Here is a 20,352-nt window from a genome sequence, read left to right as displayed (position 1 = left end):
CCGACATCTATCTCGGTCTCTGACTTCCGGTGCTTTAACTAGACATGGTTCAGGGCTTCACAACCAGGGGCTTCCAGGAAAGTGCGTGCGTGCGTGTGGGTGGGGTGGGGGAATTTTCAGTTGTCAGAGTGACTTAGGGGAGCTGCTCCTGGCATACCGTGCTCATGGGCCGGGGAAGCTAAGATATCTTGCAATACACGGGACACTAACAGACAAAGAATTGTCTGGCCACAAATGCCAAGAATGTCATCATTATAAACACTGCTTAACGGCATCACAGTCTTAGCCATCACACCCCACATTTTAAAAGTATGTAAAAGACGTTACTTTTAGAGAATGTGCTCAGGGGAAGCAACCACCTCCTTCAGCTACGCAATTGGTTGAGGATGTAGCTTTCAGAGATTCTCCTTGCTAGCTAGACGTGCTGTGCTCGGCAGCCACACATCTCTGAAATCCTTATTTTCCATGACACATTAGAGTGACACTGCTTCCTTTCACCCCCCACCTACAGTTAATTCTCAGTCTTCTTTTGTCAGGACAGGAGATCAAACCATTCCTCATTCAGCAGCCCCAGAGGTATGTTCTGCAAAAGGCAGTTGTCACTTTGGTAAAATTTTCCTCGCTGTTCTGAGGGGAAATGCTCAGCATTCTACCTGGGTAGCCAGTGAGAAGTTTCCAATTCCTGTGTCTAATTGCAGCATGGAGAGATGTGTTGAAGGAGAAATGTTCTGGACGAGAAGAATCATCCTTTGCTGGAGCCAGGCTCTTCCCAGGACCTGGGAAGAAACAGTGTGGAAGCATTAGGTCACTGTTATTGAAATGTGTCATTATAAATCAACATTTAATATCCTCCTTGTAGAACGGTAGCTTTTATTCAACTCTGGATGTAAATGTGTATCCCACCACAGAAATGAATCTTCTATTAAATATAAACAGAAAGCTATAGTTCCATTAAACATCAGTCATAAACCACCACAAATATAAAGGGAATCCCAACGAGATTAGAACACTAATTCATCCTTAAAATCACTGTTCTGCCAACGTACAGCTGGCCCTACGTAGAACAGTGTTCAGTTATAGCAGGGTAGGCTGTCTTCTATATGTGCCTCTTTCTGCTGTTAAATGATCAGATTAGATGAATACATTTTCTATATATACTTATCCCTATGTAGATAATGAAATAGATTATAACATGTACATTTTAATGGAGTCTCTCTCAAGCTATGAGAGTTTAATCATGCCACGATCAATAGTACTATATTTATTTGTTTAACCACACTGATGAAATCTAAAAGTAACTGAGCAATGTTCAGTTAACTATTCAAACAGGATAATTATGGGTGTAAGAATGAATTGGTATACAAATTCTTGGGTTACCTTAATTTATCATCTTGGGATCTTATACTAATTGACTATTAGGTTTTTGAGGGGAGCAATTAATAGTACCTACTCCCCCACCTTCTTGAATTTGGAACCAATTGAAAGGTGGAGACCAGACGGTTGGAGCTAAAAATATTGCCTTTGTTACTGATAAAGTTGATTGGAGAGAAGATAGCTTCAGATCTGTGGCAGAGAGGCCTTTCTACTAACTGACACTTGACTTAGAAAGACTAAGCCACTCATCACTGATCTTGCTGGACACCCACTGGGCTCCCTCAGAGCTGAGAGCAGACCTGAGTGCTTACATATATCCTGGGGGCAGGCTGGCCCCAAAATTAGACAGACAAAAGGTCTGAAATGAGCATGCTCAGTTCCTTCTTTTGGATAACTCCCTCTGTGGCCTGCTTGTGAAGAGTGAATAAGGTGCAGCAAGCGAGACCTGAGTTCTACTCTAGTTAAACACCCTGGTGGAGGGGGCGCCTGGGTGGCTCATTCGGTTAAGCGTCTGCCTTCAGCTCAAGTCACGATCCCAGGGTCTTGGAATTGAGCCCCGTTGGGCTCCCTGCTCAGTGGGGAGTCTGCTTCTCCCTCGCCCTCTGCCCTTCACCCCGCTGTGCTCTCTCTCTCTAATAAATAAATAAAATCTTAAAAAAAAAAAAAGACCTGGTCTATCTGTGAGGACAAGGTATGGAGGTCCCCACCTTAGTCATACCTGTGCATGTTTAAAAGCCTCGATTTAGGGCCTAACTATAAAATATCTAGTCTGTTTTCAGTCCACATTTACCTGTCAACTTTTCAAACATGGTCACAGCAAATCACCTTGGGTGTATTTCCAAAGGCTGCCAGACCACCCACCCAAGGGCTAATAGCTATGTGTGTGTGTGCTATGTCAGGAACAATCCGCTGTCCACCATGGCGGCTGGCCCATCTGTCCACCATCCTGTCATAAAGATTCTGACCCTCCTCCCTGCCAGAACCGGCCTCCTGTGCTGCTGCCCAGGGCTTCCTGCGGGAAGCACTGTTTGTGGGGGAAAAGGCAGGGTCCTGTTCTTCTAGTCATTCTTGTGGAAATGACCCTGGAGGGACATACTGGAGACAGAGCCAATAAACATCGGTGGTTTCAGACCTTCAGTCTTCACAATCAAGTACCAACAAATCATTAGCACCAAACAGCAGATCTTTTGACTTCTTGTTTTTCTGCCTGCTTGTGGATATTTTGGCTCCAATACAAACGGATGCTTGCCGAGATCGAGGCGCAGAGGATGTCTATCATAGGAAATGCATTCTTAATACACAGACTGTGGTGGGACTGTGAGCCCTCATGATTTATTCCTCACAAGCTTGCACAAAGGACACATTTCGATACCAGAGAATGTTAAATCAAACAAGTATGCTTTGCAAACATAAACAAAGAGAGGAAATTTAGATGTCTTGGCTAAACTTATATTTATATACATTTTTTTCTTAAAACAAACAGGAACATAAAATACCTAAACAATAAATAAGTCTAAGACTAAATGACGGAAGGTGCTATTATGTCAACTCTATTTTTTTCTTATTGAGAAATTAAACAAAGAGAAAATTACAAGGAATAATCTAACACCCTGCAAGTCAACACCTAGAATGTTAACATTTTGTCATGCTTGCTTAAAAAAAAAAAAAAGGAAACAGAACAATGAAAACGAAGGGACAGTTTCCATGTGACAATTTGTCCCCATCCTCAATCTCGGTCTCCTCCCCCTGCAACCCCGAGGCCGCTGCTGTCACGGTTTCAGTGCCCAGTGTATCCTGCAGCCATTTAAAAATTGAGTGACATATGCATGCATCAAAGAATAATATCTAGACCTGTTTTATACTTTAAAAGTGTCGATATATATGTTAAACATACTCTGCAACTTGCTTTTTTCATCCACTACAGTATTTTTAGAGCTCTGTGATTATGTTTGCGTATATATATAATCCTTTTAACTGTTTTTTCACTATATAAAAAAATCGCATTTCACTATATTAAAAAAATCACATTTTATTTATCCATTTTTCTGTTAGGCATTTTGGTTACTTCAATTATTCTTTTTTTCCCCTATTATAAACTCTCCTGCAGTGAGCACTGTTGCCCATGTCTCCTTGTGCACATGAGCAAGAGTTTCTCTAGGATGTGTCTGGAAGCAAAACTGTCTGGTTGCAAGATGCACACCTTTCCAACTTTACAACACATGTTAATTGGCCCTCCTACCAGTAATATCTCCCTTTCTCCATACCCTATACCTGATACTTTCAGACTTAAAATTGTTGCCTATCTAAACATTTTAGACAGAATCTTCATTTTTTAAAATCATTCAGTCAGCAAGAATTATCTTTCTTTTTCCATGTCAATCCAAGGGTTGCTTTAAAAAACATTTTTAAATAACACCCATAGAGAAAAGTGCACAGAAGATGCTGATGAAGACTGGACACTCCTGCAGACACAGCGCACTCAAGAGACAGGACATGCCTAGGACTTCAGAAGCCCGTGTGGGCAGCCTTCAGTCACCTCCCTCCTCTCAAAGGTAGCTGCTATCCAACAGTAGAGTTCTTTCTGCCTGCTTTTGAACTTCATGTAAACAGAAACCATACAGCTTGTTCTTTTTTATTTCTGGCTCCAAGTGATCTCATAATGTTTGTGAGATTCACCCTTGGTGTTGAGGTTCAGCCTGTTCCCAGCACTTCATTCATTTCCATTGCTGGATGTTACTCCCTTGCATGAAAGTTCCACAGCCTCTTGCATTTAGACTCCAAACCCACAGGGAATTGACTGCTGTGTGTGAAGTGAGGTAGGACTCGAGATTCATTTTTCAAAGATGGCTATCATCTGACCAAGACTGTTGAAAAGACTGTTCTTTTCCACTCATCTTCAGGGACACCTTTGTCAAACATCTTATTTCCATTTATGGTGAGTCTGTCTCTGAAGCAGCATGGTCCAATAGAACTTTCTTTAGTGACAGAAATGTTCTCTATCTGTGCTGTCCATTGCAGCAACCACTTGCTACACGTGGCTACTGGGCATGTGAAATGCAGTTAGTGCAACTGAGGAAATTAATTTAAACGTAAATTGCCACATGTGACTAGTGACTACTGCAATGGACAGCTGAGATCTAGAGTTTGTCTTCTGTCCCACTGGTCTATTTGTCTATCCTTATGCTAATACTACACTATTTTAATTACTGTAGATTTATAATATGTTCTTCTATCTGCTAGTATAAGTCCCCAACTTTGTTGTTCTTCCAGATTGATTTCATCATTATTGGCCTTTTGCATTTTCAATATAAATTTTAGGAGTAACTTGTTAAATTTCACAAATTAGCTGCTGGGATATTGATTATGATGATATTGACTCCAGGGAGTAATTTGGGGGTATTGTTGTCTTAAAATATTGAGACTTACAACTCATGAGTGTGGTGGATCCCCGTATGTTCTCTTGAAAACAGTTTATGATTTTCTGTGGAGAGGTCTTATATGTCTTTTCTTAGGTTTACTCCTAGTTGGTTAATGTGTTCTAATACTATTATAAACAACATTTAAAAATTTATTTCATACTCTGGATGTTGCATATAAAAATACAATTGGCTTTTTTAGATATTGACCTTGTTCCCAGTGACTTTGCAAAATTCATTTGTTAATTCTAATCCTTTGTTTATAGAGTCCTTGGATTATCTATGCATCCTATCATGACACCTGCAAATAATGACATTGGCTTCTCCCCATCTTATATCTTTTAGTTTTTTTTTTCTTACCTTATGACATTGGACAAAATCTCTAGTATAAATTTGAATAAAAGTAGTGATAGTGAGAATTTCTATCTCATTCCTGATTTCAGGTGAAAAGCTTTTAATATTTTACTGTTAAGTATGATGTCAATATAAAATTTTTGTAGCTATGCTTTATCAGATTAAAGAAGATCCTTTCTACTCCCAATTCACTAAGTATTTTTTAATCATAAATGGATGTTAAATTTTACCATGTTTTTTCTGTGTCTGAAAATATCATAATTATTCTTTTATCTTTTAACACAATGAATTATATTTATTGATTCTTAAATGCTAAACCAACCTTGCATTTATGGAATAAACCCCTTTTCATCATGAAGCTTGTCATTTTTATATATTGCTGGATTCACATTTTGTTTGGGATTGATTATATTTCCTGGATTCACATTTATTTTAGGGTTTTTGCACTTACGCTTAAGACAAATTGCTCTATTAAATTTTTTCTTGAAATATTGTCATGTTTTTGAGTCAAGGTTATATTGGTCCTATAAAAGGAACTGGAAGTGTTCCCTGAAGAGTTTGTGTAAGATGGATGTTACTTGCTAAATATTTGCAAGAGTTCATTTGTAAAACAATGGGGGCCTAGAATTTTCTTTGTGGGCAGGTTATTTATTAATTTAATTTCTTTAACAGATATAAAACTCTTCAGATCCTCTACTTCTCTTTTTCTTAGTTTGGTAAAGTGTATTGGGAATTTGTTTAGTTCATACAAATTTTTATCCCTGTATTATCTTTTAATGTCTGTAGCATCTGTAGTAATATCTTCTCATTCCTGACGCTGGCAGTGTGTATTTTCCACTTTTTTTCCCATGATAAATTTTGTTAAAGGTTAATTGACTTTATTAGTCTTTTCAAACCAACATTTTACCTAGTAGTCCCTCTCTGTAGTATGTTGTTTTCTATTTCATAAATTTGCCTCTTCTCTTTATTATTTCCTTCCCTCTGTTTCCTTTTGGCTTAATTTGCTCTTCTTTTTTTGAGAGAGAGGATGTAGTGGGTAGAGAGAAGGAGCAAGGAGAGAGAATCTTGAGCAGTCTCCACACCAGCACAGAACCCAACTTGGGGCTCGATCTCATGACTGAGATCATGACCTGAGCTGAAATCAAGAGTCAGATGCTTAACTGACTGAGCCACCCAGGCGCCCCTTAATTTGCTCTTGTATTTATAGCTTCCTAAGTAATTAATTTTCAGTACTTTTTCATTTCTGATATATACATTTAATACTATAAATTTTCATCCAAGCACCAATTTATTTTTATCATGTAAGCTTTAAATATGCATCTTTGTTATTCAGATCAAAATATTTTCAAATTTTCATTATAATTTCCTTTCTGACTCATGGATTGTTCAAAAGTGTATCTCTTAATGTCCAAACATTTGAGAATTTCCTGTTATCCTTTTGTTACTAATTCCAGTTTAATTCCATTACGATTAGAAAATAGATCCATGGATTTTTAAAAAATAAACTTCTAACTCTAGAGTCATGTCAGATGTACAGTATATGATTTAAATCCTTTGAAATGTGTTTCCACTTGCTTTATGGCCCAGTATGTGGTCAACTGTATAATGTTCCATTCTCACTTAAAAAAACAAAACAAAACATGTATTCTCAAGTTGTTAGGTGCAGTGATCCATATATATCATAATTTGTTAACTATGCTGTTCAAATGTTTTACGTCTCTCCTGACTTTTTGGTTTGTTTGCTTGTTCTAATAGTTACTGAGAGAATTATGTAGAAAATTTCTTACTGCGACTGAGAATTTGTTTATTTCTCCCCCAAGCTTTGTTATTTTTTGAGACTATATTATTAAGTGCTTACCCATTTGGAAACATTATAATTTTCTGGCTGATTCCTCCTTTTATAATTTTGAGAAGCCTCTCTTTATTTCCAACAACCCCTTCCCCCTTTAGTCTACTCTGATGTACAGATTATTAGCTGTCGTCATTGTTGTTAGTGTTTGCATATTTTCTTTTTCCATCCATCTCATATGCAATACAAAGAAGTATAAAACAGGGTGAAAGGCAAGATAGTGACTCCCAAAGATGTCCATGTCCTAGCTTCCCTGGAACCTGTGGTATGTTACCTTAGAGAGGCAAAAGAAACTTTGCACATATGTCTCAGGGTAAGGACCTGAAATGTGGAGGTTATCTCCTATCATTGGAGTGGGCCCAGTCTAACCATGCGTCCATAAAAGCAGGGACTCTTTCCTGACTTTGGTCAGAGGGAGATGGGTCTGAGAGGCAGTGTTGCTGACTTAGCAGGTGGAGGAGGGGCCATGAGCTAAGGAATGTGAGAGGCCCCAGAGCCTGGAAAAGGCAAAGGAAATGGATTCTGTACTAGACACTCTGGAAGGGAATATAGCACTGCTGAAACCTTGACCTTAGCCCTGTGAGACCCATATCGCCCTTTTGACCAACAAAACTGTCAGACAATATGTCTGTGTTCTTTTAAGCCACAAACTTTGTGATAATTTGTTACTGCTGCAATAGAAAACCATACGCAAGGGAGCTGTGTATTTGCAATCATACAAATGAATTAGGAAGATATTACACATAAACTGGTTGAATAAACAACATCAGGAAGAATATCATTAAGGCCAGACAGTAAATATTATAAAAGATCACAGTAGGAAGAAGTCGATACAGGCCGAGGCACACAGGAAGATAGATGAAGAAAGCGGGACTTTAGGCAGGACCTGAAGGATGCACGTTTTTGTTATCCACCACTCCACCCCTCTTCCAGCATAACACAATGTAAGGTACGGCCTGGGTCTGATTTAGCCCTATAACCCCAAGGCCTTCCCCAGTGCCCAGGCACATCAATGACGAGCACTGCTGAAACAGCAGATGACTGCAAATTGGACCAACAGAAGGTGAAGAAGGTACTTTGAGCCCAAAGAATAAGAGAAGCAGTCTCAGTGATGGAGAGCCTCTGAAGGACAGGGAGGCAAGTGCTGCTGGAGGCTTAGGCCACGTGGCTGGTACAGGCCTGAAACAGCCTCAGGAAGGGTGAAAAGCCAGCCTGAGGAACTGTCCCTTTTCTTCTCATCAACAGGGAGGCACAAGAGGAATTTAAGTATTTTTTAAAATTAAACTTCTTTTTCTAAGACCTTTATTAAGATATAATTCACATATGACACAATTCACCCCTTTAGAGTGTAAACTTCAACGGTTCTTAGCATATTCTGAGAGTCATGCAAGCTGCTGGACAGAGGAGAAAAGGACACTGGATTTGCTAACCTCTGGGCAGAAATTAGGGGTTCAAAGAGAAGAACAACATAAAAAATCTTTCTCCTTTCCTTTGGAGCTGACAGCCACCTCTGAGATAGAGCTTTCTGGCCAGACAGACATACTCAGTTATAAGATGCGCCAGTCATGGTACTGATGTTGGATATAAAAAAGGAGATGAGCAAAACATTTTCGGGCAAATGAAGGAAATCATTATCTTACATAATCTGTAGTAAACTTCTAGAGCTCCTTATCTGAGCAACCTCTGGAAACCTGAAGGAGTTCGAGCTTCTAGAATGAGGTGGGTCCATGGTTTTCAGTGGAGAATGTGTTCTCCAGAGCCAGAAGGGGTTCCAGAAGCACCTCAGGAGTTGTCTTTAGATGGGATAGTGAGTTAGGGGCAGGGTCCAGTTCCCTGTCTTCATTTCCCTCAGTGTTGGTTAACCCTTAAGGAAGAATGTGTAGTGTTTGCTAAATATATTATACTTCTCTACATTTTTGTTTGAAAAAAGGGTCTGCAGCTAAATGACAATTGGAAAGATACTAATTAGTGGTGGGTGATGGACTCATCCAATGGGAAAGGGACTGAGCAGTGCCAGGGGATACTTCTGATCTTCTGGTGTTCATGAAAGGCAACCTTGTTCTCTTGACTGTACAATGAATGCATCCTCATCACTCTTTGGAAACACCGTCCAATACAGCCTAAGACTCTATTTTATAAAATACATTATTCTTCTACGTAATTTATATGTTTCTTGTATGTAAGTTGGAAACACAAAACGTATGAACAGGAAAATTTAAACTATCTCTAAATTTATTAGCTGCTGTTAACATTTTGGTGTATAACCCTTGAGGCTTTTAACTGTACAAGGCTTAAATAAAATAAACATGTTAGCTGACTTGCAAATAAGAGGAAAGTTCGTAGAAAACAAAGTTTTCATGGCTAGAGAAAATAAGGCAAGGTAGGGAGGAGTCCCAGGCATCAGTGCACGGGTGAAGGGGATGGTCTGGGTCTCTTCTTCTCTGGGATGTTGTTCAAGTATGCATTGGGTGTGGCTGGAGAGTGCGGCTTGGGAAGAGTTAATGTTGTGAGTCTGCAGGAAAGTACAGCAAGGGATGATAATCAGGAGGAGGAGAGGGCCTGTGATTGCAGTGAGGCCCCTGCCCACCCGTCTCCCAGAAGGCCACAGTGCACAGCAGGACACAGCGGGCCCTTCTGGAGCAGGATTTCTTGGCTTCAAATCTCAGCTCCATTATTCACTGGCTGTGTGAGCTTAGGGGTTAGCTGATCTCCCTAGACCTACATTCCCTCATCTGCAAAATGAGGATAATATCATCTATTTCACAGGACTGTTGTGTGGCCTAAATGTGCGGATACATTGAAAACGCTCATTAGCACTACATCCGGGATATAGTAAACGCACAATAAATGGTTTTCATACGAGTTGTGCAATCTTGGGCAACTCTCCTAACTCCCCATGCCTCAGTTTACTATATAAAGGTAATATAGTAATAGCAGGTGAGAGAAGGCATATCCAGTGCTTAGCACAGTATCTGGTATGTTGTATTACCATTGTCAACATTAAAGGTAATAATGCTCATACTTAGAAGCACTCACTACATGCTTACAGAATGCTGTGTTAAGTGTTCTATGTATATTAACTCATTTAATCCTTGCAAGAACTCTATGAAATAGGTAATAATGGCTAGTAATGATGGTCACCGAATGGTAGCTATTACCAATATAAGATAGGTTTTTTCTTTTATATCCTCTTTTACTGAAGACCTTATAAAGAGGAGAAAAGTAGGCAGAAGTCATTATTATACCAGAAAAAAAAAAAAAAAAAAGACACCCTAAGCTAAAATCCTAACCAAACAAACCACGCCTCTGGTCTGGGTCCGGAAAGGACCTATATTTGCTCCCCTACACATATGTTCTGGAGTTTGAACAGGGTTAGGGGGAGAAAGCATTAATAGTGAAGCTTTAATTTGCTACTTTAGGCTTTAGTCCCTTTTCTGCCCTGCTGCATGGGCTGTCCTTCATTTCTACTGAGCCCTTTCTGTTTTTGATCACGTTTATAATTTACAAAGACCAGCCTAAAAGTTTATTCTACCTCTAATGACCCATTTTATTCTCTTGATGTTGGGAGGCCATCTTTGGACTTTTACAGCATATGCACTTGTACTTTGAGCAAAACGTACTCACTTGGGCTAAGTGGGGAAAACCCCAGCTTTCCCAGATATTTGGTGATCAAGGTATTTTTAAATATGGAATCCTGTCAGGTTGTCTTTTTTAATGAACAGGCAAATGTGTTAGTTTATTACATGAGCCAAATGTGCCTCGTTATTAAAACACCAAAGTTTTGTTTATGCTCAACATTTGACTGGCTGGCCAATTTCCTCATGGCTCAATCCAAGAAAAGTTCAAAGGAGCCCCAAATCAAAGGGCAGTTCAAGTCACTGAGGTCCTTACTGTGTCAGCTGGTCTGAGCTCCACTGCCCACGGCCTGAGCATCCCCCTCAGCGCATTTGGGCTCCATCTGGATGGGCGCTCTGGGCGCACATGTGGGTCAGATCTCTAGTCTGCTCATGGCTTGACATGTCTTGGAAACTGTGGGCTCAGGCCACAGCTGCCTCTCATCTCGCTGTCTGGTAAGGACTTATGTACCCAGATGCAAATGTGTTCATTGTTGCCTTGACTCTTGTTTTGAAAGTCAGTCTAGATCTAAAAATAGAAGTTTTTCTCTAAAAATAGTTCCCAAGAAAACAAGAGCTAGAACCCCACACTCTGAGCTGCTGCTTTACTGAAACTTTTACTCAATTTTCAGAGATGGAAACAGCCCCTACTGGCCGTAGGTATGGCTCCGGCAGCTTGCAAGCTGGGGTTTACAGAATGGTTAGGAATTTACCAGCAGCATTCCTTATACTATTACTATTACTCGCTAGTTCTGAGAAGGAACCCTGAGAAACCACTGTGCATTTTAATAGCCTTTAGAATGAATAATCCATTAAGTCATTTAGCCACTCTGAATTCCTGTTTTCCTATATGTAAAATGAGGAGAAAAATAATGCCTACCTCACAGGACAATTGTGAGGATGGAATGAGATCCTGGGGGTGGTGAGCGTTCTTTGCATTCACTGTAAGTATAAAAATACAAGTCTCTTGAATTCCCACAGCAGTTGCCATACGACTGGGTACATGGATAAACTAATTGACCAATTGAAATAAATCACTTCAATTTAGGTTCAACCTATGGCCTTTGATTGACAGCCATCAAAATCAAGGTATGGTCAGCTGCCCAAACCTGTAACAACCGTGAAACCTGGACCAGCTACCACAGGAACGAGATATTATTAGAAAACCGTGGGGACGAGGGAACAGGGAAATGGGGTAGTGAAAGCGCACAGAGTTTCAGTTATGTAAGATGAATAAGTCCTAGAATTCTACTGTAGAGCACAGTGACCACAGTTAATATTATATTGTGTCTTTAAAAACTTGCTAAGAGGATAGATCTTATGTTAAGTGTTCTTATCACACCTATATACACATATACACATAAGAAAATAATAATAACAGGGTGTAAGGAAACTTCTGGAGTTTGTATATGACACAGATTGTGGCAATGGTCTCAAAACTCATCAAGTTGTAAATATTAAATATGCACAGCTTTTTGTATGTCAATCATATCTTAATAAAGTGGTTTCTCTCAGGAAAGGGCATGTGGGCAGCTCAGCATCTGACTCTTGATTTCGGCTCAGGTCATGATCTCAGGGTCATGAGATCGAGCCCCGAGTCAGGCTCTGTGCTCAGTGTGGAGTCTGCTTGTCCCTCTCCCTCTCCCTCTGTCTCTGCCCCTTGCGCGCACGTGCACTCTATCTCTTTTAAAAAAATAAAAAACTTTAAAAAAATAATAAAGTGGTTTTAAAATGAATGAGAAAAGAAAATTGTGTGGAAAAAAAACAACATGGCAATACCACCTAAGTTATGTATGCTAAACGAGATGTCTGGTTAACATTGTGAAAACAGGGTGAAATAGATCAGGGATTCCCACTTCTGGCGGTCCACTGGGCTCACCCGACACGCCCACAGTCACCTCAGGACTTAACTACAGCGCCCTGAGCCCGGCAAGCTCAGCACTGGCCTCCTGGCAGGCTCAGCCTGCCCAACACCAGCTGCCTGGCTGTCTGTCAGCTTCAGTGACCCGAAACCCCCATCTTCAGCAGCGGCCCCTACTACGCTTGCAACCGTCTTGACACGGCGCTTCCCTCCAAACAAACGGTATGCAGCTGCTCGTCATACAAAACAGCTAAAAGCAGAGTTGTCCAACCTCTACCTGGATTCGCCGTCACAGTTCCCAGAGGACCCCTCGGGCTCCACGGACCCCGGGGTGAAAGCATCTGCAGGATGCCTCCACGTGGGCACAGGTGCGGAGCGAGGGGCCCTAGGGAGCCACGCCAGCCCTGGAGTGCGGTGGAGCTGGCTTGTGGGCCACGTGCTGTTTGCCCTTCAGGGGTACTCCCATCCCTTAGGGCCCATGCAGCTCTTGTGCGCCCCGGGGAAAGGTAACATCGAGAGGCCTGAGGAGCATTAAAGGTTCGCCACCAAACTCATCCTGCCCCTTCTTTCTGGGCTTCCACTGGATTGCTGCAAGTCTTCTGTTACACCCACACTGCTTTAGGATCCTGTCTCTCCCTGGCGAAATCCTTGCAACACGAAACAGGAGTGTTGGGGAAAATATGCCAGACATAAAGCTAATCAGAAAAAGGTGAGCAGGAATATTACAGATGTTATTTATTACCTACAAGGGAAAAATCAAAATGCTCATAATTTTTACATATGCCCTCCACATGACATATTTCAAATGAATCTGGGCTTACAATTTTCAGTTTACAAAGTCAGTTTCTCCAACACTTATTCATTCAGTCCATATTTGATATTTTAAAAGTCCTAATGAAAAAGGAGCTTTGATGTGGCTTGCTCAGCCTAGACAGAGTTCAAATGTTAATCATTATTGAATTATGCATAATGAGTATTCAGAGAGTGTGTGTGCCTGGGTTAGAGGGAACTCCAACAGTGGGTTAATATCTAGCATCCGAGTGTCAATGGGGCACTGGAAACCCAAACAACAGGAAACCAGCATTCAGTGAATCCTCAGCCCCCGACTGTCCCAGGAAGTGTAGCAATATCTATCCGAAACGTGTTGTCGAGAGAGCTTCTCATACTTTGGTTCAAACCGAATCTTGAATAAATGTACTATTTTATATTGCTGATTCATTTGCCTATTAAACAAATATTTATTTTGGTGATCACTCCACGTGCTAGATCCTAAGTCTTTAGAATGAATAAACTAGAGTCCAGAAGATAGTAATAAAATAATGTCATTAAACACCATAAACTCTAAAACAGGAGAATAAACATTTGTGGGCTGAGTGAATAAAATGTACAAAGTGCCAGGTGATTCCAGAGGAGATACAAACTGCCTGGAAGGATCAGGAAAGCAGTGCTCACTGAGCTGGGCTCTAAAGGACAGGATGAACAGGACAGATAAAGTGACAGAGATGATCCAGGGAGGGGGGCGTGTCTGTCTTCTTGAAATTTTCTTCTCCTTATGACGTCTTCCTCCTTTTCAGTCTCTAAATGAGGACATGCATGCAAAGCACTTAAGCACAATGCCTGGCACAGAGAGAGTGCTCCATCAGGGCTGGTTCTTATTTCTACCTGAGACTGCTTTTTAGCCTCCTTTGCTTTTTCTTCTTTCTCTGTTCATCTCTAAAATGTTTTAGAGTTCAATTCTCAACACTCCTCTGGGTATTCTAGGCTCCAAAATCTTATCTCCTACCCAGATGGCTCTTCATTCTGTCCAACTGCCCGTGCCTCTAACCCAGGCTGACCTGCCCAGGCCACCATGGGGCCGGAGCCCAGCCGTCTGGCCTCGAACACACGTGCTGCACCTCAATTATCTTGCAATCCTGCATTTGTAGATAGGGAACTGGACATCCCTCTTCTATTTCTGGCCTTCATCATCAAAACAGCCTCAACTGCTTCAGCTTGCCCCTCCCCCCTCCACCCCTGGACAACAGTACAGGTACTCTCTCTGGCTCCACCTCCTTTCCGGGGTCCCCATGAGCCACCGTGCCTTTCTTCAGCCTGTGCCCAGGGGGAGGAGTAGAGGTGGCAGGCAGAGAAATCCTGTGTATCTGCCCATAAGAAGCTTTATAGAAAGCTCCTCTTCAGGGACGCCTGGGTGGCTCAGTCAGTTAAGCAACTGCCTTCGGCTCAGGTCATGATCTCAGGGTCCTGGGATCGAGCCCCACATTGGGCTGCCTGCTCAGTGGGGAGCCTGCTTCTCCCTCTGCCTGCTGCTCCCCCTGCTTGTACAGATTCACTCTCTCTCTCTGTGTCTCAAAAATAAAATAAATAAAATCTTAAAAAAAAAAAAAAGAAAGCTCCTCCCTCATGTAGCCTACACATGGCCAAATCCCGGACCCCCCCCAAGCTGGGTGCCTTATCTCCACATCCTCCTGTTGTAGTGACAGTGGTAGAAACATGTGGAATGAGAAGACAAAGGGGTGGAGTGTGGAACCCTGGAGAGAACCAACATTTGAAAGGCAAAGCAGAGGGGAGGAGCCGTGGAAAGACTGAGGAAGAGGAGTGAGACTGGAAAAATGCCTCAGAAGCCACAGGAAAATATTCCATGGAGGAAATGGTTACTGTCAGAGAGAAGGAAAGTCCGAGAACGCAGGGAAAGAGCACTGGATGTGGCAAAGAGGATGTCAGAGATGACTGTGGAGACAGCAGTTGCACTGGGCTTGCAACACACAGTGCCCAGAATAAACATGCACACGGGATCCAGCAAGCTTGTAATAACACAGACAAGACAGAAGAGCGGGCCTTTTCTCTAATCATCCCCCAATTAAAGTCATAACAGATGATCATGTCCAGTTCTGACGTCATCATGTGCCAACTACCGTCTCTATTTTGACCTGTCCCACAACAGGCTAATCCAAGGCAGAACTATGGCTCTGCTCCGCATTCACGTGTTTGGTTCGTCTCTCTCTAAATACAAGTTTTTAAAGTAATTGGTAGAGTCCGTTAGCAAATAGCTATAAATAGGCACTGTGTATATATAAAAAAAGGGAAACTAACCAAAAATATTCCTCTTCAGCTTGTGATTAAGATGATGAGCATGAACCAGGCTGGATTGTCTGTTTTCTGGCGGGGGATGAAAGGAGAAAGCCTCCCCCGCCCCCCCACATGGCATCTAGTGAAATCCCAACCGCAAAGCCTCATGGTCCAAAATGCCTTGCTGAAGGCCTCTCTCTTCCTGTGTTGTACTGTTCATATTCCAGTGTGCAGGAAAGACGTGTCTAGGCTCTGAGCACATTTTTTTGGATAAGGAAGAAAAAAATGCTAATTTAATACTTACTTTGGAAAGGGGGCCCTGCCCATGGAATCAGCCTGTGATGGCTGTCAAGTGGGCCTGGCCTCTCTGGGCAGGTGGGTGATGCTGCCCTTCCTGACCCCGGGAGCTCAGGCTGGGGCGGCAGTGCCAACAATTACAGTGCAGAAAGCTCAAGCCAGTTGGCATTCTTCCGAGGACAGCCCTCCACAGCCCTGCTCCTCCACAGCCCAAAGCCCCGCATGTTATACAAACCCTGTAATCACCCAAATGAGGACCACAAGGTGCTGCCTGCCAAAGGCAAAAAAGCAAACATTTGAGACAGCTCTCTCTAGCCTCCCCTCGTTCTTGGCAGCAGCCCGGTTGAAACGAAGGATGTTTTATATTTTGAGGCTATCAGGGTCTCCCATGAGCCAGCACTCAGAACACAGTCTCTCTTTCCAAGGAAAACTAGAAGCGCATGTGAGAAGGTAAGCAAAGATGGGGGTCTTTGCTCTGCAACTGATTTAGTGAGAACAAAGGGTCAAAGAGCTGCCACCAACTCCTCAGACCTACTTGGGAAGATCTGGTTCCAGAGAGCACCCGCCTTCAACGCTCACGAATTTGCAGATGCTGATTTGAAGCTGGCAGCTTGACTCGGGATTCCAACAGGCAGACATCCCGGGATTCCCGAAGCCCCAGTGTTCTCCCTAAAAACCCGGTGCTAACAGTCACACCCATTATCCCAAACGTCCTTCCTGAAGAGTGCTGGCCACCAGGAACCCCACACACATTCAGGAAGTAGCTCACAGAAGGGGCAGCATCTGACCCGGTGCTGGCCATCCCAGTCTGGAGAGACACTCTCTCCCTATCGGTCATCTGCTCTCTACCTGAAGCCTGAAGCAGGTGGGAGGGACTTGCCGCTAAGCATTGCTGTCACTTCTCTTTCCCCGGTACCAGTGTTAGTCCGCTCACATTAAGGGATGATGGGCAGAGCTAAGCCCCACTTCTGAGACCTGCATATGGAAAACCAATTAAGATACAGAGAAAAACAAGACAGAACTGAATTTTCTATCTGACTCAAGAATGTTGAGGATCAGGTAGATTTGGAAATGGAATGGAGGGGCCTCCTATCATATCGGGGGGCTCATCTACTGCAGGATGGTAGTCTAGGCGAACGAAACCCCACAGAGCCAGAGTAAATTCTGAAAATATGGCTGATTGCTTCAATGCTGTCTTCTGGCTCTAGTATAATGTGTCACATGGAAAATTTAAAAAGATACCCAGGGCAACTCCTACCCCCCTTACACCTTCTTCTTCTTCTTCTTTTCCTTCTTCTTCTTCCTTTTTGGAAAAGGAGCATTGTAAATGGGAAGTAGGAGTATTTGCAGCTCAACACTCCATGACAAACCTAGAGCTGGGCAGAAGCAAAACAGGAAGCTGTCTACAGAGGGCTAGATAGTCACTGGCAATCTCGACTCCCCACCCAATATTTTGCCCGACGGTCTCTCTATGGGGCTGGAATTCCCAGCAAAAGCATTCCCCCTGAGCCAACTGAAGCTCTGCATTTACGAAGGTATCATGTATGAAAACAACAAGAAGAAACCAACAAGAATGTTTTGAGCACGTGCTATGTGGAAGGAACCGTGCAAGGTGTCACAGGAATTACAGAAAAGCATTAATTAATTAGGTTTTTTGAGGATGTGCCAGGGTACAATGTTAGATATGGAGAAAGTATCTTTACTTAGGAAGTTTATAGTTAACTGGAAGACAGATGTCAATAAAAGGCAATACGTGACGAGTGCCAAAGGAGTGGCACATAACTGAAATAATTTAAGCATTAATTGAGCACCAAGCATTTGCAAGCCATTGTGCAAAGGACTGTGGGGAGTGGCAGAGAATTCCAGACACAGCTTCCAGAGACCGCTTCCAGAGAAAGCTTCCCGGGAGAGGTGAGACTTGGGAACCAGGGCTGGCAATGAAGGACTGGTAGGATTCAGGGAGGTGGACGGAGGGGAAGAGGGTGCCCCAGGCAGAGGGGAAGAGCACGAGGCAGGAGTCGCTAAATCTGTGCTGACTCTGGAGGACAGTCAGGCATCCTGGCTGGCTGCAGGGGGGGACACAGTAAGAACAGTTTGGAAAGGATGGGTCCAATCACTTCTCCCAAACTACAGAAGTGAGAACTTTTTTCAGCAGGTAACTGGAAACCAGTCACAACTTTTTGAGCAGAAACGAAAGGCACATTTTTAGAAAGCTTCATCTCCAAGCTCATATGATGTGATTATTAAGTTTCTCAGATGACTCGAGACTGGGAAAACATCACAGCTGGGAAAGACTGTCACTGGGAGAGGACAGTCCACACTGCACATGAGCATGCTGGGTCAGGACAGCAGAAGACCCATCAAAGAGCCTCAACGGGCAGGAACTGAAACTGGGAGGTAGAGTGAAAGCCTCGGTGACCAACAGGGCAGGAAAAAAGGTGACTCTTAGGTCTGGAATGGCACCACTGAAAGAAGAAAGTGAGGGCGAGGCTGCTTTTTGAGGGGGATGGTGAACTAGGTTTAGACACACTGTGAGACATAAGCAATCGGACATGTCGGTGTAGACGCAGTGAGGGATTTAAGGCAGGTGTGCTCCCAGCTCGCCTAACTTCTGTCGCATGGCACACAGGGCCTGCCTCACCTGCTTTGTCTCCTCCCACGGATCACAGTCCCACGGCGTTTTGTGGTCCCCCTTGCCATTAGGTTGTGCCGGCATACTCCCAGGCAGCCCTGGGCCCAGAAAAGTCTCCTGTGCACAACCTTCCATGCAGACGAGCAGACCGGCCTTGGCGGCTCATTAAACATGGCAGGGCCACGAGATGGAAGAAGCCGTGGTTCCCCAAACACCACTTGGACAAGAGCTGTTTGGTGCTCAGGAATACCCATTTTGTTCTCTACATGGAATGAGTGCCTGTGTGACCTGGGTTAGCACCTAGTTTCGGTCTGCTCTAGTAGCCGGCATTATCTTCACAAATCCATCCCTCCTCCAGCCTCATCGCATGCCCCTCCCTCATGACTATGTTCCAGACGTGCTGATTTCTTCCGTTCTTTGGACACACTAAGCTCTGATGGTCTATACGGCCCTTCCCTGCGGCCGACATCTTTGCATTTGCTCTTCCCTCCACCTGGAGGACTCTCTATGGCTCATGGCCCAGCTAACTTCTTTTTCAGGTCTCAGATCAAATACTACTTCCTTAGAGCAGCCTTTTTTCACCACCCAAATGAAATTCGGTCAACCCCTGTTCATCTTTCATAACCCATATTACAATTTGCAGTTATATATTTCTTTATTTACTATGTCTCCCTATAAAAGTATAAGATCCCCAAAAAGCAGGGACCGTGGCTGTTTTGTTGGCACTGTACTGTTCACCCAGTACCTCGCACTCTGTAGGTATCTGATAAACAGTACTGAATAAGCAAATGCCTGGAGCTCCAAGGTTCTGATGAGACCTGAGAGTGATCTGAACGGGGACAGACGGGAGGAAGAGAGCATCAGGCTGAGACACAACTGTGGGAAATATACATTTGGGTATGGCACGGACATCTCAATTCACGCCCCAGACAGGGTCATTGCCAAAGAACACGGGGTAGGGAAACAATATGAGAATAATTAAGGAGCTGGTTGGTACAGGATGAAGAATGTTAGAGCTCCTGGGAGGCCTCAGACATCACATCGCCAGAGCTGCCCTTCGTGTAGATAAGGAAACAGAAGGTAGGTCCCTGACCCAGCTAGTTGGTATCCAAGGTATCCAGCTCTGTAGTAGGCCCTACTAAAAAAGTCTGGATTCCTGGTTGCCTTGACAGCTGAGAGGGAACATAATTTTAAATTTGTGGCTAGGGAAAACCTGCGGTCCTACTGCTGGACCTAAGGGGCGTCTCGTGATGGACTTAGGTGAACCTGTATGTCCTAAGATCTTAACTCCAGGGTCCTTTCTCCTGAATGGCCAGAGAGGGGGGGTGGCTGTGTGGAAACCTGAGGAAGAGACACCCACGTCCCATTTGGTTGTGTCTGTTCTCCTGAGAGTGCAGCCCTTATCTGGATGAGACGAAGAGCCTTCCTCAGAGAAGTAAGGAGCAGGCCTCCTGGGACCTGAAAAGAAGCATGTTCCCTTCCCCTGTGGGACTCCTCAGCGCTCACGGAGAGCATTTTCACTCACATGCTGGAGCTGGAGCTCCAGTTCTGATGATTCACTGTAACACACTTCCCCCTGCGCTGGGGACACTTTTCCTATTAATCCGATTAAATGAGCCTGTCAGTCCTCTGGTATCCTTTGAACGCTTGAGAGAAAGCAGGCAGCTTACTGGGGCTTTTTCCAAAAAAAGTATTTGCTACTAAAAAGTGATTTCCACACACACCCGTGCCTGCCTTGATCAGGAGATAATTGCTGGGCCGTTAAAGTCGTCAGAGCTGGGGGCTGGCACAGACAAGTGGGCCAGCAGGAGCCGAGAACGCCCCTGGAGTCGCACTAGCCCCGGCCCCCTCTGCTCTCACAAGCTTCCCTGAGGTCAGAGCATCCAAGT

At 43.4% G+C, this 20,352-nt stretch overlaps 1 protein-coding gene across 1 annotated transcript in view; it reads right to left on the bottom strand.

Moving 5' to 3' along the window:
* The window catches only part of ARSB (arylsulfatase B), a 159,527-nt gene that overhangs the window by 2,963 nt on the left and 136,212 nt on the right, over positions 1-20,352 (bottom strand). Inside the window, exon 7 of the mRNA XM_036106526.2 lies at positions 654-776. Coding sequence (XP_035962419.1) covers positions 654-776 — 123 coding nt within the window. The remainder of the gene's footprint in view (positions 1-653; positions 777-20,352) is intronic.

The sequence above is a fragment of the Halichoerus grypus genome, chromosome 2, assembly GCF_964656455.1.
Source record: "Halichoerus grypus chromosome 2, mHalGry1.hap1.1, whole genome shotgun sequence".
In the NCBI taxonomy this organism is placed as follows: domain Eukaryota; kingdom Metazoa; phylum Chordata; class Mammalia; order Carnivora; family Phocidae; genus Halichoerus; species Halichoerus grypus.
The sequence above is the reverse complement of the archived record's forward strand: the minus strand, read 5'-3'. Positions and strand labels throughout refer to the sequence as shown.